This window comes from Acanthaster planci, linkage group LG11 (assembly GCF_054643075.1).
Source record: "Acanthaster planci isolate LZ-2023a linkage group LG11, COTS_SCS, whole genome shotgun sequence".
Lineage (NCBI taxonomy): Eukaryota > Metazoa > Echinodermata > Asteroidea > Valvatida > Acanthasteridae > Acanthaster > Acanthaster planci.
Window position 1 is genome coordinate 2,963,727 of NC_141787.1, and position 16,604 is coordinate 2,980,330.

At 38.3% G+C, this 16,604-nt stretch overlaps 1 protein-coding gene across 1 annotated transcript in view; it reads right to left on the reverse strand.

Annotated features, from left to right (window-relative positions):
* whrn (whirlin) overlaps nt 1–16,604 on the reverse strand; it is a 99,442-nt gene that overhangs the window by 21,801 nt on the left and 61,037 nt on the right. The window contains exons 6-7 of the mRNA XM_022250065.2: nt 12,556–12,651; nt 662–808 (exon numbers count right to left, since the gene is read on the reverse strand). Of these exons, the coding sequence (XP_022105757.2) occupies nt 662–808; nt 12,556–12,651 (243 nt within the window). The remainder of the gene's footprint in view (nt 1–661; nt 809–12,555; nt 12,652–16,604) is intronic.

Here is a 16,604-nt window from a genome sequence, read left to right on the forward strand (position 1 = left end):
ATTTTGAAAAATTCATCATTTCATTTAATGGACATTTACACCCACACAAATGACTGTTTGGTGGCTACTCTAAGTTGACAGGTAACCTTCACTGACTCCTGAATATTTCAGCCAGGCCTGCCACCCTGTAAAGAGAGCCCAGAATTGCGAGGTGTTGCGTAATTTCCTTTGTCCCCAGTGAATGCGAGTGGCGTCTTTTCAAACGCGGCTGGATTAGCATGCAGCAGTGCTGTGTCGCTCATCAATGGGGCCCTGGAGATATTTTGTTTGCGGTGCTAATCCGTGGGCGCGTTATGCCCAAAACAGTGGTTTACTGTATAAAAGTATATAAAAGTGACAAATTACTTTCAAAAAATGCAAGCTGAAAAATGATGGCAATTCCCAGCAGGTCTTTTGTTCCGAGTACGGTTTTTTGTTACATGAACCAGCTCTTTTGTCTCATTTCGGGCACCCCAGCTCTGCGTATAAACCCATGATGCTCAAAACGGGGTTCTCGGCAGCAAGAATTTAAGGTTACTTTTCCCTGTCATAAGTTTGATCTGTAAACTAAACTAAGACAAGCTGTTGACAATGTTTATGTACACCGTATATGTAGTAAGATCACTGAAGCTATTACAAAAAGTGGTTTCTTCTCATTCGTTACACACTTCACACAACATACCTTGACAAAAGGTGGCAATTGTGCAGGCACCTGCGGTGGTGTGATGGGCCGAGAGTCAATAGAGCTGGAGGAATAATAACTACCGCTGGAAAAAGTGTCTCCAAACAAACTCTCCCTCTCGTTCATAAAGTGACCTCGTTGTCTGGCCTTATACAGGTATGATTAAAAAAAAAATGTGTGTATGTCAACATTTTATGACACTAAACAACTTTCCTTTGAAACATATCTGATTAAATAATTGCATTGAAGATCAACTAGGTGAACCTGATCTGAAAGAGTAAAGCACTGCTCATTCTTGTTGGATCAAATGCGATGCTGTAGAATCTTTATATAAATTAGAAACTACAGAGCAATGGCACATCAAAACTCATGCCAGAAAACTAACATTTATGTAATGTTTCACTCACAATAGATAGTTTAACAGTACTTGATGTAAGCCCCATTGTGACACATGTGCAGGTTCATGTACAAAACACATACGTGTAATTGTACACGTATTACCACAAATTTTGTACATTTGACTGCAAGCCAGCTTGCTTGTGTCACATCAAAATCTTAGAAGGGTTACAGGTCAAGAAAGGTTACCAGTGAAGTTCTTTCCGGAAAGGTTATAGAAATCTGATACATGTTTTTACCAATAACAGTTTGACAGTGGGTTCATTAAATAAATTCTACCCAACACAGATTGCCCATTATATATTACACTAGTTTTAGTTTTTCTAGCATACATGTACCTTCACAAAAAAATAAATACCAGCAAATGAAAGTTCAATTTTAGTTGTCACAAAAGCATGTTTTTTTTAGCAGGGGGTTCCTTTATTCTGTACCCGACAGGGCCCTTAAACACATACATGTACATGTATATTAGCACCATCACTCCTTGATCTTGACGGGTTATACACTGATATAACAAGGTTAACATCAATACAAAATAAATCTATGACTTTAAGGGATCTTCCTGTCACATTCAAGTGGAAAATTTTGACTAGGTCATTTTGGTTTTATTTCCTCACAGTCAACACAGGGGTATTTAACCATTCCATGTACTGTATCAATACCTACATGTACTGGGAATTGACCCCAACACTCTACACACCACATGTCAACTAATACACATACAGTGATCTTGGCAATAGATCTTGGTAATAGCCAAACTAAAGTACATGTACAGTAGTTTCACCTTGCTAGAAATGCTGGCAAAATTAGGATTATTCACAACGAATATGTCTGTTTTACCTCCACCTCCGATCCTCCCAGATCCTTCAAACTTCATCAGGAAAATTGGTAGAATTTGCAGGATTTGGGAGGTAAAGCCCCGGCCATTCTTTCCTTACATAATGCGCCGGTAACTTGAGGCTTCTTGAAAGTTAATTCAAAGAAAGTGTCACTAGTTTCCTGCAGTGACGATTTTGAAGGGTCGGGGCAGGTTCCTAGAAAAATACTACCAGTATATTTCTTTTTGTCAGTACAACATATACCTTACATATACAGAAATCTTCGGCGGACAGTACTTTTTTTTTCATGCTGGACCTTTGTTATGGAGCAAACTTCCTCAAAATGTGATATTTCCACTTTCCAAGAGTTAATATGTTTTAAGAGTTAAGACCCATCTTTTTCACACAGCTTTTACAACTTACATGTAATTCCTGTTATCTGTATACTTATTGCTGTTTTTGCAGATGATGTGCATTTGTAATCTGTTCTCGTCTCCTTTCTCCCTGCACTTCACGCACCTTATCAAGATAGATCTTGCATATTATAAATATTCTGATTAAATTATTATGATTGCACTCAAGAATACTGTACAATTACTGTAATTTATATAAGGGGTTTTGCCCTTACCCAACCTATATATTGATAAACACTGTATGCTCAGTGCTTGTCCGAGAGCTTGCAAAAAAATTCACAAGCTTACTCGGGTGGGACTCAAACCCACGGCCTTCTGCTTACTAGTGCAGATATCTTGACCACTCGACCACCAAACTTGCCGGGGTCAGCTGGCCGGTCCAAGTCAGGTGAAGCTGCAGGTACCGCGAACTATTTCAAGATGTATTTTTTTTCTGCTTTGGGAAATGTTAATTTATATAACAGGTTTTGCCCTTACCCAACGTATTACTGTACTTCAGATTTGATCAGCTACAGACCGGTTACCGTACTTTTTTAGATCAACAATGAAAATATCTCCAAACTTTTCTGATTCCATACACATGCATTGTACGAGTATACTAAGAAGGGAATAAATAAGTGCTCGGCAGGTCTTAAATGTGCATTTAGCACCAGCTCAGATGCTGATGTAAGAAGCAATCTTAAGTGGATGCATGTACTACAGTACAGGCATAGTTTCAACCCCGTTCAGACATGCACTTCTGGAGATACAGTGCTTTTACTGGGACACAATGGGCCAGATTCAAATTTGGGTCTGTAGGACCGCCACCCTCCTTGATACAGCCATTAAAACGCTGGTTCCTTTCAATGCAATGAAGCTTCCTGCCTATTTGCCACAGCATGACAATACACACTCACCCACTTTCCCTGCCACATGGTTGGCACGTCGCCAAAATAGTGGCCCTGAAACAGGCATGTATGAACAATGCAACAAGCCCAACACCTTGAACAATGGATACAGATATTTACTCTATTTTTTGTTGGGCAACTTCAGAATCTAATTATTGGGATTGACTTTTTAGTGATTTGTATTGAATTAAAGATCATTTCATTATAACTTCAGGTCTGATGACATTATCAGCTCGAATGTTTGCACATTAACATTACAGGCCTAAAGGTCACTGTATCTACCAATTTCCAACCAATTCCAGCAAACTTCAACCTATTGCCAGAGGGCACTCAAGTATTGAAAGACATCACCGGTACATGTTTTGAAGACTACAATTGTGTTGAAGACTAAGACTGTTGAAAGTAGGTTTGTATTAAAAAAAGCAAGCTCCAGAAAGTCACAGTTGATTTTTGGTGGGTTTTAGAAGATTTAGCATGAATAACATTTAAGTGCTTGTTGACGCCATCACAACGTTATGCTTCTAGTACATTTTTGGTGTCCCAGACTTTGCTTTGTATAACTTTGATGAAGGTGTAATATTGCCAAGTGGCCCAAAAGAGGTTTCAAAAATGTGAACGTTTTGTTCACAGGGGAAAAATTAACTATTCAAAATTCTACAATAAATCACGTGATAACATCATGATGAAGTCATGATTTGGCACACATTTTCAGATGGTAGTCTAAGTATGTGTGCAAGGTTTGAAGGGGATTGGCCCAAAAGAAGAGGCAAGAGTCGTGTGTACAAGGACCCTATGTTATGTTTATGGGGAAAAGTGGAAGAAGAAAAAGCTAGATCTCCCTTGCGGAGTTCTCCAGTCGTCAAGCTGGGTATGGTTCAGCCGCTGCTTGGATAACAGGTGCGTTGTCCCTGTGACTTGGTGGATCAGTTTCTCAGTCCTTAGCGGTATGATAACCTCCGGGACAGTCAAGCACAAGCCCCACTCTAGTTGGCCATCTAAACAAAACATTTACCAGCGAACTATGTGCATCTGCATGCAAACGTACCCGTGATTAAATTCAACTAATTAACTGTAAAAGATCTCGTCATTTGTAACAATCCACATTCAATAAAACTTCATTAATCAGCAAAGATTTAAGTCAGTTTCCCGTTCGTACTGTTCGTACTTAAATCAAAGATCAATTAAGTGCAAAACTTGAGTAACTTTAAGGCCAAATTTCAAAGAATAGGGTTCCTTATCCTGTCAATACAGTCGAACACTCTTAATACGAGCTCGAAGGGATTCTCCAAAAAACCTCGTCTTACGGTAAACCTTGTGTTATACGTGTTCACACTTATCCCATTCATAGAGCGCAAGCCTGGTGTAATGCACCAGCAAGCATTGTTATACACTACGGAAATGTACATGTACTGCAGGCCTACATGTACTGTACGATACACTACATGTATATGCAGTGGATTAGTATTTCATGTACAGCCTTTAACTTGTTAATAAATTCTAAATCATATTAATAATCATGATTCATATGAATAAAACAATGATTTCGAATACGCCTACTTGTTTGACACAACAGCAGAGAACAGAGGTTGTAAGTGGCCGGCCACCCTGCGCCATGTGCACGCGGCACGGCGCGGCCCGGCATGGCAAAGCACTCCCTGGAAACTGGTATCCGACACTGCAAGTAAGTAATTAATTTCAGAACCAGTTTATATAAGGACTGGACGTAAGTGGGTGTTGAAATTGCCGCGACATTGCAAGATGTAGTGTTGTCTAGAATAAAGCCCCCTCTAGAGGCACAAGGAAAAGAGTCGCCAAGTAATCATTTGCAAAACTGCAGTACAAATTGCCAAGTGGATTAGCATTTTTGGAGAACTACTGACGCACTCCATCAGGAATTACTTACTGGGATTACTGGGATTAAGCTTTTAAAGACGCTTTTGCCTAACCGGAGTGTCAAAAAACATTGTACATGGCATTTTAAAACGAGTACAATTGAAAAGTGCTCGTCTTGTCTGTGTTCTCGTCTTGTCATATCTCATATTAAGTAAGTTTTCTCTCATAGGAATGTGTACATTTTGAACGGGTCTGAAGAAATATGCTTGTCTTAAGCGCGATCTCATCTCAAGCATGCTCATGTTAATCGTGTTTGACTGTGTTTACTAATGCGCTGTTTGATATAAAGGAATCATTTATGCAAAGTACCTTACACTGTAATCGCCTACTTGTTGCAGGGTAAATTCAAATTTAGTCGAATAGCATAATAAATTTACTTACAGTCACAGGAGAAGTCTCCTTACTCAATTGTAAAATGGAAAGGGTGTCTGCTCTTTTCCCAAGCCTCTAACAAGCACAAAATCTTGAAACTTACAAGTACGAAATCCAAGATTGAAGGGTAAAAAAATATTTCAGCACCCTTAATAAATCCGACTCAAGGCTCTGCTTGCTATTATGGCGTTCATTGTACTTGCTTTTCTGGCTCGCTACTGTGTCATATATCAAAAAAATAATCCCTTGGCGACCTCTTCAAAATTTCCCTGCGACGAACGTACCTCTAACCTTCTATTAGAACGAAACCATTCAAACTTAGACCAACAAAAGATGTGACGATGGCCAACGACACTGTCAAACATAAACATGCCCAAGTCTTCTGAGAGGTAAAATAGGCAGTTTTATATGCTAAAAGGAACTTTGTGACAATGACGTAATCATGACGTTATTATTTGAGTAATATCTTTGCTTCAGGTTTTTCCTTGGTGTAACTTTGAGGATATTTGAATATTGCTGAACAACCAAAATGTTGCCTTGAAAATGTGTACAAAGTTGATGGGCTGAGGTAAATATTGAAAAAATCAAAAATAAATCATTTGATGATGTCATATTTCAAGGACCATAAGGGTCCTTCATTGGTACAAGTTTGATGAAGATCCAAAGTTGCAAAAGCAGTAAAGTCGTATACAGAAAAATGTGCACAAATTGAATGGGTTTTGCGCAGAAGATGAAGAAGAAAAAAATAGACTTGTTATGTCTGTTATGCAACACAACATAGGGCTTTTCCACATTTCTAAGCTTTGAAGGTCAATAGGAGAAATTACATATTAAGAATTCAATAAGAAATCGAGTGATGACATCATTATTACTTATGTTGAATGAAAAATATTTGACACAGTCTTTGTGTGAGGCAAGTTTTAGTACGATGCAATTTATTTCAATGTTCTAAGAAGCCGCTTGAATCTGTGTACAAAGTCAATGGGAGAAATTTAAGATAAATAAATCAATAAGAAATCAAGTTATGACATCATCATTATGTAAGTTGAAGGAAAATATTTGACGACACAGTCTTTGTGTGAGGCAAGTTTTATTATGATACAATATATTTTAATGTTCCAAGAAGCTGCTTGAATCTGTGAACAAAGTCAATGGGCAAAAATAAATATTCAACTAGATCTGCTGATTGTCCAAGGACAATGCAAGCAACTTTTTTGCGTATATATTTTAAAAGATTATACTTTGATTTGTTTATGAGTACAATTGGAGTTTGATTTGAATGATACTTCTCTGTTAGTTGTTACTAACAGGCAACAACATGTAACTATTCTCTTTTGTATATTGTAAGTTCTAAATGTTACTTTACTTTTTGTTTTAAGATGTATTATTGATTATCATAGTTATATGCAAAGTTTCAAACCAGTGCCACATTTACTTCAGGAGATATAAAGGCTGTAAAGAGTGCACCAGTAATATCACGTGACTTGTCTCCTGCTGAGGTCATCATCACACAAGGGCAATTTTTGTCTAAAGCACTCTCCTTCTAAGATATCTGCAAGGTTTGAATCGAATCGGACATGTACTTCACAAGATAAAGTGCTTTGAAGAGTGCACCTTTAATGTCACGTGACTAGCCACATGATGACGAAGTCACAACGTTATTAATTTGCCAGGATCTTTTCTTGAGTATCTGTGCTTGGTACAACTTTGATCCAGATGAAAGGTCGCTAGCTGAAGAAAATACACCTTCAAATCTGCATACAAAGACTATGGGAAATAATATAGATTCAAAATTGCAAAATGATTCACATGATGACATCATCATGATGTTGTTTTTAGGATAGAATCTTTGCCTGGGTGTTTGTGCTTGTATAATTTTAAGATGGATTGAAGATTGCTAAACAAAGAAAATACACCTTCAAATCTGTGTGCAAAATAAAGTTTTGAAATTTCATAGAAAATCACATGATGACATCATCATGACGTCATTAGTGTAAGTTTGATGATAAGTGAAGAGAGTGGAGAGACTAAAATAGTGCCTTGAAAATGTGTACAAAGTCAATGGGCTAAAAACCTCATGCAGACAAACTGCACATTTAAATGAGTGTCACATGATTTGCGTCTAAGTCGAAATGTTTTTTCAAAATATTCCTTCATATTTATATTCTTGGGTATATTTGTAATCAAATGGAAAGCAAAAGATTTCTCTTTTGTTCTCACAGTAATCCTCGGCTGAAGTTGAGAACCCCACAGTCATTCGGATCGATAACAGTGCATAGTAAAAACCATGTACAATCCCCACGGAGAAATACTGCACCTTTAATCTCATGCCACATGACCCCGGGTTGTCATTATGACAATTTTGTTTTGGGACCCTCTTTACGTGGTGGAGTACGAGTGAGCTGAAAACTTATCTCTGCAACTGAAACTTAATGACTATTGGAGATTACTAAAACTGTGCCTCGAAAACATGTACAAAGTCAATGAGCTGAAATATACATTAAAAAATCAATAATAAATCACTTGATGACGTCATCATGACATCATTCTTTTAGGACGATCTATGAATAAGGGTCCTTCATTGGTGCAAGTTTGATGAAGATCCGAAGTTGTTAGGGGGCTAAAGTTGTTGGCTGAAGAAACATGCACAAAACTCTCCTTCTAAGATATCTGCAAGGTTTGAACCCAATATAGTGCTTTGTAGGGCGCACCTTTAATGTCACTTGACATGATTGTCTGATGACATCGTCATCACATGACATTATTTTTCATCTACAACACTTCCCTTGCTAAATACCAACCAAGATTCAACCCAATCAGACTTCCGGAAATATAGCACCTTAAAAGATCCACCTAAAGTTAACGTCACATGCCTTACCTGCTGATGACATTGTCATCACATGAGGTCTATTTTCGAGTATATACCTTTCTTTCCTAACTACCTGCAAGGTTTCTAACTGATCAGACATGTACAATACAAAATACAATTCAAAACATTATTGTTATCACGGAAAGAGTCAGGATTAGATATTGCAAACATTTCTCCTTTTGGGATTCCATACAATGCCCTCTGCTCTCCGCACCATGTGCTTGGCGATACGCCAACTCCCTACACAGTGTGTGCTGCCTACATTTCAGGCACATTTTGTGCATCCACGTACACAGCTTCATCTGTGTGAAGAAGTACACTACTTACGTACTTCATGCAGTTGACTTCAATGTTTTAGCTATCAACTTATTAACAATTCATGCTTAAATCTGTTACAGTTGATTTTTTACCAAATTTTGAAGGAAAAAAGGACTTTTTATCATAATTTCCGGTTTGATGACCTCATCAGCCCCCAATTTCACACATGTTGACTGGGTGAAGATCATATCATACACATCAATTTTCAGGCGATTCGGGCAAACTTCACCACAGACATCTACTGAAAATTAATTTTTCTGAATTTTTAACCTGTTGCTAGAGGGCACTAGAAAATTACGTGACGTCATAAGCAGATGATTTGAAGAATGCTATACCCCCACCAACTAACACCGTTGAAAGCAAGTTGATACCTATTACAACTTTTAAACAAGAAGCCCACTTGCGGTTTCGCCCGGAAGGAAGGGTCACATGATTTGACACACACAAGATAAAATGAAGACGCATTTTTCCCTGGCATTTGCCACAACAGAATGTTGTGGGAAGCTACAGTTGATTTTATATGGATTTTAAAATAATAATGTTATATTTAAATATTCAAAATTTACTAATAAATCACTTGATGACGTCATCATGACGTATTTATTTGAGTATTACCTTTGCTTCATTGTCTTTCCTTGGTGGAACTTTGATGACATTTGAATACTGGTGAACAACCGGAATTTTACCTTGAAATTGTGTACAAATTCAATAGGCTGAAATAAATATTGAGAAATCAATAATAAATCACTTGTTGATTACATCATGATGTCATTGTTCTTGGACCATCTCTGCATCAGGGTCCTTCATTGGTACAAGTTTGATGAAGATCCAAAGCTGCAAAAGCACTAAAGTCGTGTACAGAAAAAAAGGTGCACAAAACAAATGGACTTTTGAGCAGAAGAAGAAAAAGGAAGAAATAAAAAAACAAAAAGAATGCCTTTTTCGCAAAATGCGAAAAAGCCAAAAAAAATAAAACAAACAAAAGGAATGGCTTTTTTGCAAAATGCAAAAAAACGAACAAAAGGAATGCCTTTTTCGCCAAATTCGAAAATGCCAAAATAAAGAACAGAAGTAATGCCTTTTTCGCAAAGTTGCGAAAAAGCAAAAAAAAGAAACAAAAAGAATGCCTTTTTCACAAAATTGCAAAAAAGCCCAAGTCTTCTTGACAAAAAGAATGCCATTTTGGCTGGTGCCCAAAACAGCTAACTACAAGTTTTGTCTGTCTAACGGATGGAACAAATGGCTTTTTCGCATTTTCAGCACTGAAATGAAAATCTCCTTGTCACTATTGCAAGTCCACAGTTAGTTCAGGAGATACATCTGTACATGTGTAACGATTGAAATACTGCACCTCAAATTTCAGGTGATTTGACACCTGGTGATATCATCATCAAATAATAAAGTAGCAGCCCAACCAGACATGTACTTTAGAAGATATAGTTATTTAACCCCTTCGCACCAGAACCGTCGACAGCCGCGGTTTTGTGTGAGGATAGTGCATACCACACATTCTATTCACCATGCAGCTGCGGTTTCAGTGGGGCCTGCTGCTGGACAGAGCTTTGCATTCTGGGCAAACTGCAGCCCAGCAGTCAAGGTAAAAAGAATCCCGGCCAGAAGGGGTTAATGGGTGCACCTTAAATGTCACTTTACTGGTGAATTGTTGATGTAATCATTACACAATGTCAAATCTGGTCCGAAACACATCCCCATCTATCCACCTGCAAAAGTTCGACCCAAAACGACATGTACTTCCGGAGCTAAAAGGCATTATAGGATTCACAATTGATGTCACATGACCTGTCACATGATGATGTGATCATTACAGGATGTCAAATTTCATCTACAACACATCCCTTTCTTTCTATCTGGAAAGTTTCAACCCAATCGGACACGTACTTCAGGAGACATCGGACTTTGAAGTGTGCAAATTAAAGGGCCCTCTCTAGCTGGTGGGCTAAGGGTGTGCACCAAATATTGAATAGGTGCCATCATTAAAAGTGCTCCAGTTTTGCTGTTGAAAAATGTGTACAAAATCTATAGCGAAAATTAAATATTCAAAATTTCATAATAAATCAAGTGATAAGGTCATTGTGATGTCATGCTTTGAGACACATCTGTGCTATAGGGTCTTTAACTGACTCAACTTTGATGTAGATATGAACCTGCAAGGGGAAGAAAGTGCTGCATGGTAAAAACATGTACAAAAGGAATGGGATTTTGGGAGAACAAGCAGAAGAAACGAGACAAATGATGTGTTTGTCGGTAGACAAACAGTGGTCTGTTTCGGGGAACTCATTCAGTTTGATAAATAAGAAGTTAGAATGGGCAGGAACACACAGTGTTTTTACCAGCATGCAACAGGATGGAATCAAATCTGGGTCTGTGTGACCACTACCTTCCTTGCTATTGTGCTAAAGCAGTTACACTACATGAAGATTTCTTTCAATGGCACCATGCTGCCAGAGTGGCTCACAAGCTTTCCCTGCCATGTGGTTGGAATGTTATCCGGCCCTGAAACAGTGTGGTTCCATTATACGCTTTACGTGTACGAAGCCGATGGCTCTTCTGCTACGGCTCTTACCCAAACAGGTTGAGTTGCCGATATTTTCAGCAGATGGCATAAGCTTTGCACACCGCATATGAACAATGAAACAAACCAAATGCTTTAGACAATGGATACAGATATTGATTCTACCAGTAGCTTTCGATGGAGCTTCACATTGCAGCTGTTGGAATTGAATTTTTAGCGATTTTTAATGAACTTAAGGTTTCTTCATTATGCTTCCGGTCTGATGAGTAAAGATCATTGCATCCACTAATTTTCAAGCGATTAATGCCACCTTCACCATAGACATCTATCCAAATAGATTTTTGAATTTTTTCTCAACCACTAACAAGAGGGCCCTAGAGTGTTGCATAATGTGACAGGTGCATGTTTTGAGGAAAACAGAGACGAACATCTTTAGGAGTGGGTTCAGATTTATTATCGATTTGAGATAATAAAGCACTTCTAGTTTGGACCAGTCTTGACTGGAAGTAAAGGTTAAGCAATTATAGGGGCCATTTAAAATTTTTTAATTCAAATTTTTTTTTTAGAATTATCATCTTGTTTTCGGGTTGTTGAAGTTTGGAATATATCATTTTGTCACCAGGGTCACTGGATCCCAGCCATTCCATGTCGTTTTCTCTCTTCCTAGCGGTAGGAACGAGTTTACCATGAAAGCCTACAACGTACATACCACGTACAAACGGCCATTTTAGATTTAATTCCATCCACCTTCATCTACGCCTACAAAAAATAATACAATTTTACATGGACACGTACATGTGTTCGCCGTCAGATTATGCCATGTATGCTGTATGGTGCAGGTGCATGTATCTACATGTAACCACCTAACCAGGATTTTCAAAACTACCCATTCATCAATTCATAAAGGGATTTGCAAACTACAAGAAATAAAAAATGAAACAAAAATACTTTTCAAACTTGAAAAAAGTGAAAACATACTTTTAAATTTCTTTTGGTACCATTTACCAGGCAAAAGAAAATGTCATTGTTCAATGAAAGAGCTTCCAATCTTAATTCTGAGTCTAATATTTGTTCAATTACATTCAGGACCATACTAGTTCAAGAGAAAACTGGTGTTCAGTTTACCAGCCTCTAAAATTTGACAGGTCTTGAATTTATCATATTCCACATCATCAGTGAAAAAAATGTGAACAGAAAACTAATCTATTGAGGAGGTTTCAAATGACTGATTTCCCCGGTTTGCTATATCAGCTTTAAATTGTTTGTCATCCATATTAGAATACCAAAAGGCCTTCCCTGGAGCAACATCTTGCTAAATTCAGCACTCACTCCAAATTGAGTCTTATGAAAAAAGATCACCTTTTTAATTGCAAAATGAGTACCTACAAAGCTCACCTTCATAGACTCAACCTCTCTCTTCAGCACCAATGAATCAAACTGGTCAATATCCCGTGGAAACACAAAGCTACGAATCTCAGAGAACAAGGAAAACTGTTGAAGGAAGAGAAAGTTGGAATAAGCAAATTGCATACAAAGAGGGCAGGTTCAGTACAGAGAGACATTGGTTATATAATAGGAAATTGGATAAACGGAAGAGAAGGCAGGATCTACATGTAGTAAAGTGTCTTTGTATTAAATCTTCAAGGCACTCATTGAGGTTATTCTGGTGCAGAAACCAAACAGGAACATCATATTCTAGAACCGACCTGTAGAGAAAACAGAAAAGTTTCAAAAGGACCTTTTCATTTTTTGAGAGAACTGTACAAAACATGAAACCATCCACCTTCATCTATGCCTCCAAAAAATCATACCATTTTACATGGACACGTACATGTGTTCAAAAGATGAAACCAGATAGTCCAGAATGAACCATTTGAATATATTTAGACCAGGTTAAGTCGTTTGATAAAACTACAACAAGGTACTTATCAGAGTCAACAACTTCTAAGGGTGCTGCATCTTGCATGTAATTGTGATGAGTAATTGTGATGACTTTCCTTGATTGTGTGACATGCATGACTTTACACTACTGATGGTTGTGTTGCATAGTGTTTTGTTCGTACCATCTCCATATGTTAAAGAGCAACCCCAACGGTGGAAGAAAATAAGAAATCTTGCCACAGTAAGTCTACTTCGATCCCATTATAGACATCTATGCCACATACACATACATATAAACCCGGGTTCAGCAAATGTTTTTGGTTTAAAAAACTCACTTTTGAGACCCGTTTCTGCTGAGTGCCATGGCGCCATGAAAGGAGCATGTCATCATTGCTTCATTTACATCTCATGAATACGGCTTTTCCAGGATTTTGTCGACGTAGCACCATGGAAACGGTTCTCCAGCTGGTGCATGTACGCACTGAGCAGGCATGGTCAGGTCAATGCACATAATAACACATAGTATAGTAACACGTGTGTAGTTACAGTAATGCATTGTCCCAAATCCGAGGAGCAGAGCTTACAGCTTCAAACTTATTGTGCCACCAGAGCGCCATGGGGATCCCAATCAGGCTGACGATGGGGCCACCGCTGGTGAATGAGGAGACCACGATCATTTGAAAAATGCAGCTTGGTAAGTTCAGAGTGAAGAACAGATATTTTCAATGTTTTTTATTCCAAAAAAAGTGTCAGGCTAGGCTGGCAGCTCAGGCGCGCTGGCCTTTGTACGAAAACATACCCACGAAACCAGGTCCTGCGAGGTCATGACGTTTTTCTTTTCCATGGTGGTATATAATAAAAAAGCATTTCTGCATGGTGCCACCAACGGTACAAAAGTGGAAAATTTTTGAAAAACCCGCAGAATTGGTCACTATTTTTATCGCATTACTATTTAGTCAGAAGTCACTTTACATATATAACTTATTACCTAGATATCACACCAGTATATTAAACTGTAGTCCCATTTTTCGCCACTGTTGGGGTTGCTCTTTAAGATCGTCTTGTAAAATGACACAATCATCTGCACATCCAATAATTCTGTATAAAACAGTGTCGTCTGCATACTGAGGAAGAGAGGATTTGATTGTTCAATAAGTGAAACAAAACAGGTCCAAGAATAGAGCCCTGTGGAATGCCCAAAGTAACAGGAGCCCAGTTGGACTTGGCACCTGAAAAGAGGAAATGTTGATTACACTGAGATAGAAATGAATGAATCCAGGGGAGGATGTCACCACAAATGCCATAATCATGTAACTTCATGTAACCAGTGGTTTACATTTCAAAATAGCAGGAACCAAATTTCATATTAATCTAATTCCCTTTTAAAAAACTGTTGACCTCACACAATTCAGGATTTACGTACAAAAGAGATTCTGCTTTATTGGAGGGAACAACTCAATCAATATGAGAAATATGAAGTGAATCCACAGAACACCAATTCAAATGGCTATAAATTAAAACAGGAGATTTACAGAAAATGTAGGATCCTGTTAAGTTAGAATACATTTTGAGCTGAAAAAAATTGGCGCTAAAGTTCTAGATGTAGAGATGAGTTGTGATGAGTCCTTCCAAGGTGGGAGAACAGGAGTCCGTCATGTTGGTAGCCGGTTGACAAAAAGTGAAGAGCAAAAGTTAAGCAGAAGAAATGTAACGCAAAGGAATATTTGCTGATCTTGCAAGATTGATGCTGGTGATTAATGCCACAGATGCCTTGGTGTACATGTGCTGTGTCTGCAAGTCACAATAGCTCAGTGGCTGGGATGCCTGGGGACAGCTCTTCAGGTGGACTACAGAGACTCCCCTTCAGACCCTCTTTCAGAATGTGCAGTTCAGTAACTAAGATAGAGAGCATAGTGATCCATGCTACATTACTAACATAACCACATTTACGGGGTCAGACCAACGCAACCGACTTTCTATGGGTTATGTGTTTTGGTATAGCTGTACATCGTGTATGAAAGCCTCACAATAAAACATTATCTTGCATGTAAGTTAAAGCACGTAAAGGAAAGGTATATCTAAGGCACTGACTTAGAACAAATCTTAAAACTAGACAGGGTCACCCTAGGAATACATTTCTCAGTCCCACGAATCATGAGGTAGGAATTAATTGGTGAAAACTCCAACTCAGAAAAATCAAAGTCTAAAGCTTGACCAAAAGACAATTCATATCTCTAACTTTTGATAAATCAACGCACCTCAGAATCTATAGAATATTCACAAACCCTGTTCAAATAAACCATAGTCATCAGAAAAGCATTACAAAAGCATCAGTCCAGACTGTAGGACCACAGTCAGTCTATCACTTACACCATGGATGTGATGGGTGATCAGCCCTGACTTACACATATATTCAAAATCTGCTCATATTTCTCAATGCAGTGAAGGGCACAACTTATTCCCAGCCTCCACCAAGTTATAAGTCAAAGTGATTGGAACATACCCAACCTCAACCATCTCAAATAGTTCACTAAACATGTCTTAAGCTACATGTAAATGTAAAAGCAAGGCTTTCCGAGGAAACATCTCTTTTGGATCTAGTCTCAGAACATTACTGGCTAGTGGAAATTATGAGATACCAAAACCTTCACCATCATAAATTTGCTTGGACTTCTCAGAATATCCCAAAGTTCAGACTTCATAAAATCAACTGGTACACTTCTTTTCACAATTTACAAGAGTCACAGTGAAAAAGGCAAAGACTAACCCCCAGAAAAGATATGCAATAGCATAAAATGATATAAATAAGAACTCAAACTTACCTAAAATAGAGAGCCAACACTCGTGAACATAGTGGGAAGACTTGGATTTTGAGGTCCTCCGGTCCAAAGAGAAATAGTGCAGAGCATTCAAAATTTCGGCAGGCATGTAGTCGGCGCGATGGCAAAGTTTGGAATGCCAAGCTTGCCCAAAACTCTGGGACAAACTGCCACCCAGAATGCCCTTGCCACATGACTAGATCAGGCTCTCATTGGACAACTTAAAAAATATCACACGTGACTCCAATACTGATTGGTCATTTAGCATCTAGGCAGATGAGCACTCGGCAGAAATTTAAGGCTCTCACAGCTTGGGTAAGGTGCGAACAACAACTAGGGATTTAGTGTCTCAACATCCTGCTGATTTCCTATAAAATTTACTGGGAGTGAACAACACAAATGTACTAGTCAGAGATTAAAGGCAGTGGATACAAAGAGCATCCTATGATCTCCTAGGAAAGCAGGAACATTAAAGATAAACTGAAGAAAGAGCAGGCTATTTGACAAAAGGAATAGGCAATAGATCAAAGGTTCACCACTGGAACACTGCTTACCAGTAGAAAGGTCAAAAGCTGAGGAAAGAACAATTGCAGAATGCAAAAGGAAAAACATAGTCATAAAAGAAAATCAAATTTGACATTATAACCCAAGACCTCATTTGGGATGGGGTTACATTCAGTAAAAGAATTGAGTGATCTACTCGGTCAAAGGCTTTAGACCAGTCAAGAAAGATAGGCACTAGCT